At 56.1% G+C, this 1,249-nt stretch overlaps 1 protein-coding gene across 1 annotated transcript in view; it reads left to right on the top strand.

The window, feature by feature from the left end:
* TGFBRAP1 (transforming growth factor beta receptor associated protein 1) overlaps nt 1-1,249 on the top strand; it is a gene marked incomplete in the record, with an annotated part of 43,445 nt that overhangs the window by 25,915 nt on the left and 16,281 nt on the right. The window contains 1 exon segment of the mRNA XM_027766400.1: nt 38-95. Coding sequence (XP_027622201.1) covers nt 38-95 — 58 coding nt within the window.

The raw sequence follows: 1,249 nt of genomic DNA, 5'->3' as shown, positions 1-1,249 counted from the left end.
TGGGGACGGCTCGTGCTCACCGCGCTCTCTCTTGCAGGTACTATGCGCTGGGACTGCTCTATCGGTACAACCACCAGGATGCGGCCGCAGTGCAGGTGGGTTCAGGGCACGCTTGCGTTATTTTACATCAGTGCCATTTAACGTGGTGTCACTTAGAGAACAGTCAGCAGGTGGGGAGGCCACTGTGGCCGGGTGTGTGTGGTTTTTGTTGCAGAACAAAAATAATGTCATTTTAAAATGTGGATGCCCTGAGGAAGGTGGCCAGGAGTTATCCTTTATACACCACGTCTTTATAGCTCTTTAAAGAACATTATCGAGATTGAGTTGTTGAAAATTTAAGGCATGAAAAGGTGACTTCTTCCTGGACCATGTGGCATGCGACCTTACTCCACTCGGGGGAGTGTGGGGGTCGATCAGCTGAGGTCACCGTTTTCACTGTCGATGACAGTAACTATTGCAAGAAATGTGGGTCAGTTATGGCCCCGTGTGACCTGGGACAGACCGAAGCCGATCGGGGCTGGTCATGCCCAAGGGCAGGGGTAGGGCTGGGGTTAAGCCAGCACTAGGTGGTAGGTGGTCCCAGTGGGGTCACTGCCCGTGAGTTGGAAGTGGCATGAACTTGTGTGTCTCTCCTGGTGTGAAAACCCCTCATCTCTTGCTGTGGGGAGACGTTCTTTGCTGCCTGTTAGCCCATGTGCTGCACCGTGTGGTCGGTTCCTGGCGTACCTTGGTGTTGACAAGGGGCCACGGGCATGGGCAGTATTCACCAAGCTCAGGTTGACTTGGGCAAACCAAAGTCTTCGGTTGCTTGGAGAAATAGTCATGGTAACATCACAGAGCAAAGGCAAAGAGAATCGGGGTCCCGCCAACACGAGCCCAGTGGCCGGGAGTAGACGGGTGTCGAAGCTAACTGTAATTTTGGAGACAGGGTGCTCTCAGAGTTACAGCTGATATAGGTAATAACGTAGATGCAGACCTCTAGAGAGACCTGACTTGGCAGAGCCCGAGCAGATCTCCGTGGGTGGCAGAAGGCTGTGGGGGCCCACGAGCAATATCCGTGTGTGACCGAGTTACTCGGCTCGGGGCGTCCAGTGCTGCGGAAAGCAGCTCACAGCACACTCCCATGTGCCAGCCTCGGCTGCTGCGTGTATGCTGCTGCCCTGCTTCTCTCGCTTCTTGTGGGAGCCGTGTTCGGCAGCGCAGACGGGGGCGGGGGGGGGGGGGGAGGGGCGCCCCCACGGGCCGCCGC

The sequence above is a fragment of the Tupaia chinensis genome, unplaced genomic scaffold, assembly GCF_000334495.1.
Source record: "Tupaia chinensis unplaced genomic scaffold, TupChi_1.0 Scaffold143064_1, whole genome shotgun sequence".
Classification (NCBI taxonomy): domain Eukaryota; kingdom Metazoa; phylum Chordata; class Mammalia; order Scandentia; family Tupaiidae; genus Tupaia; species Tupaia belangeri.
Note: the sequence above shows the minus strand (reverse complement) of the source record. Positions and strands in the feature narration are given on the sequence as shown.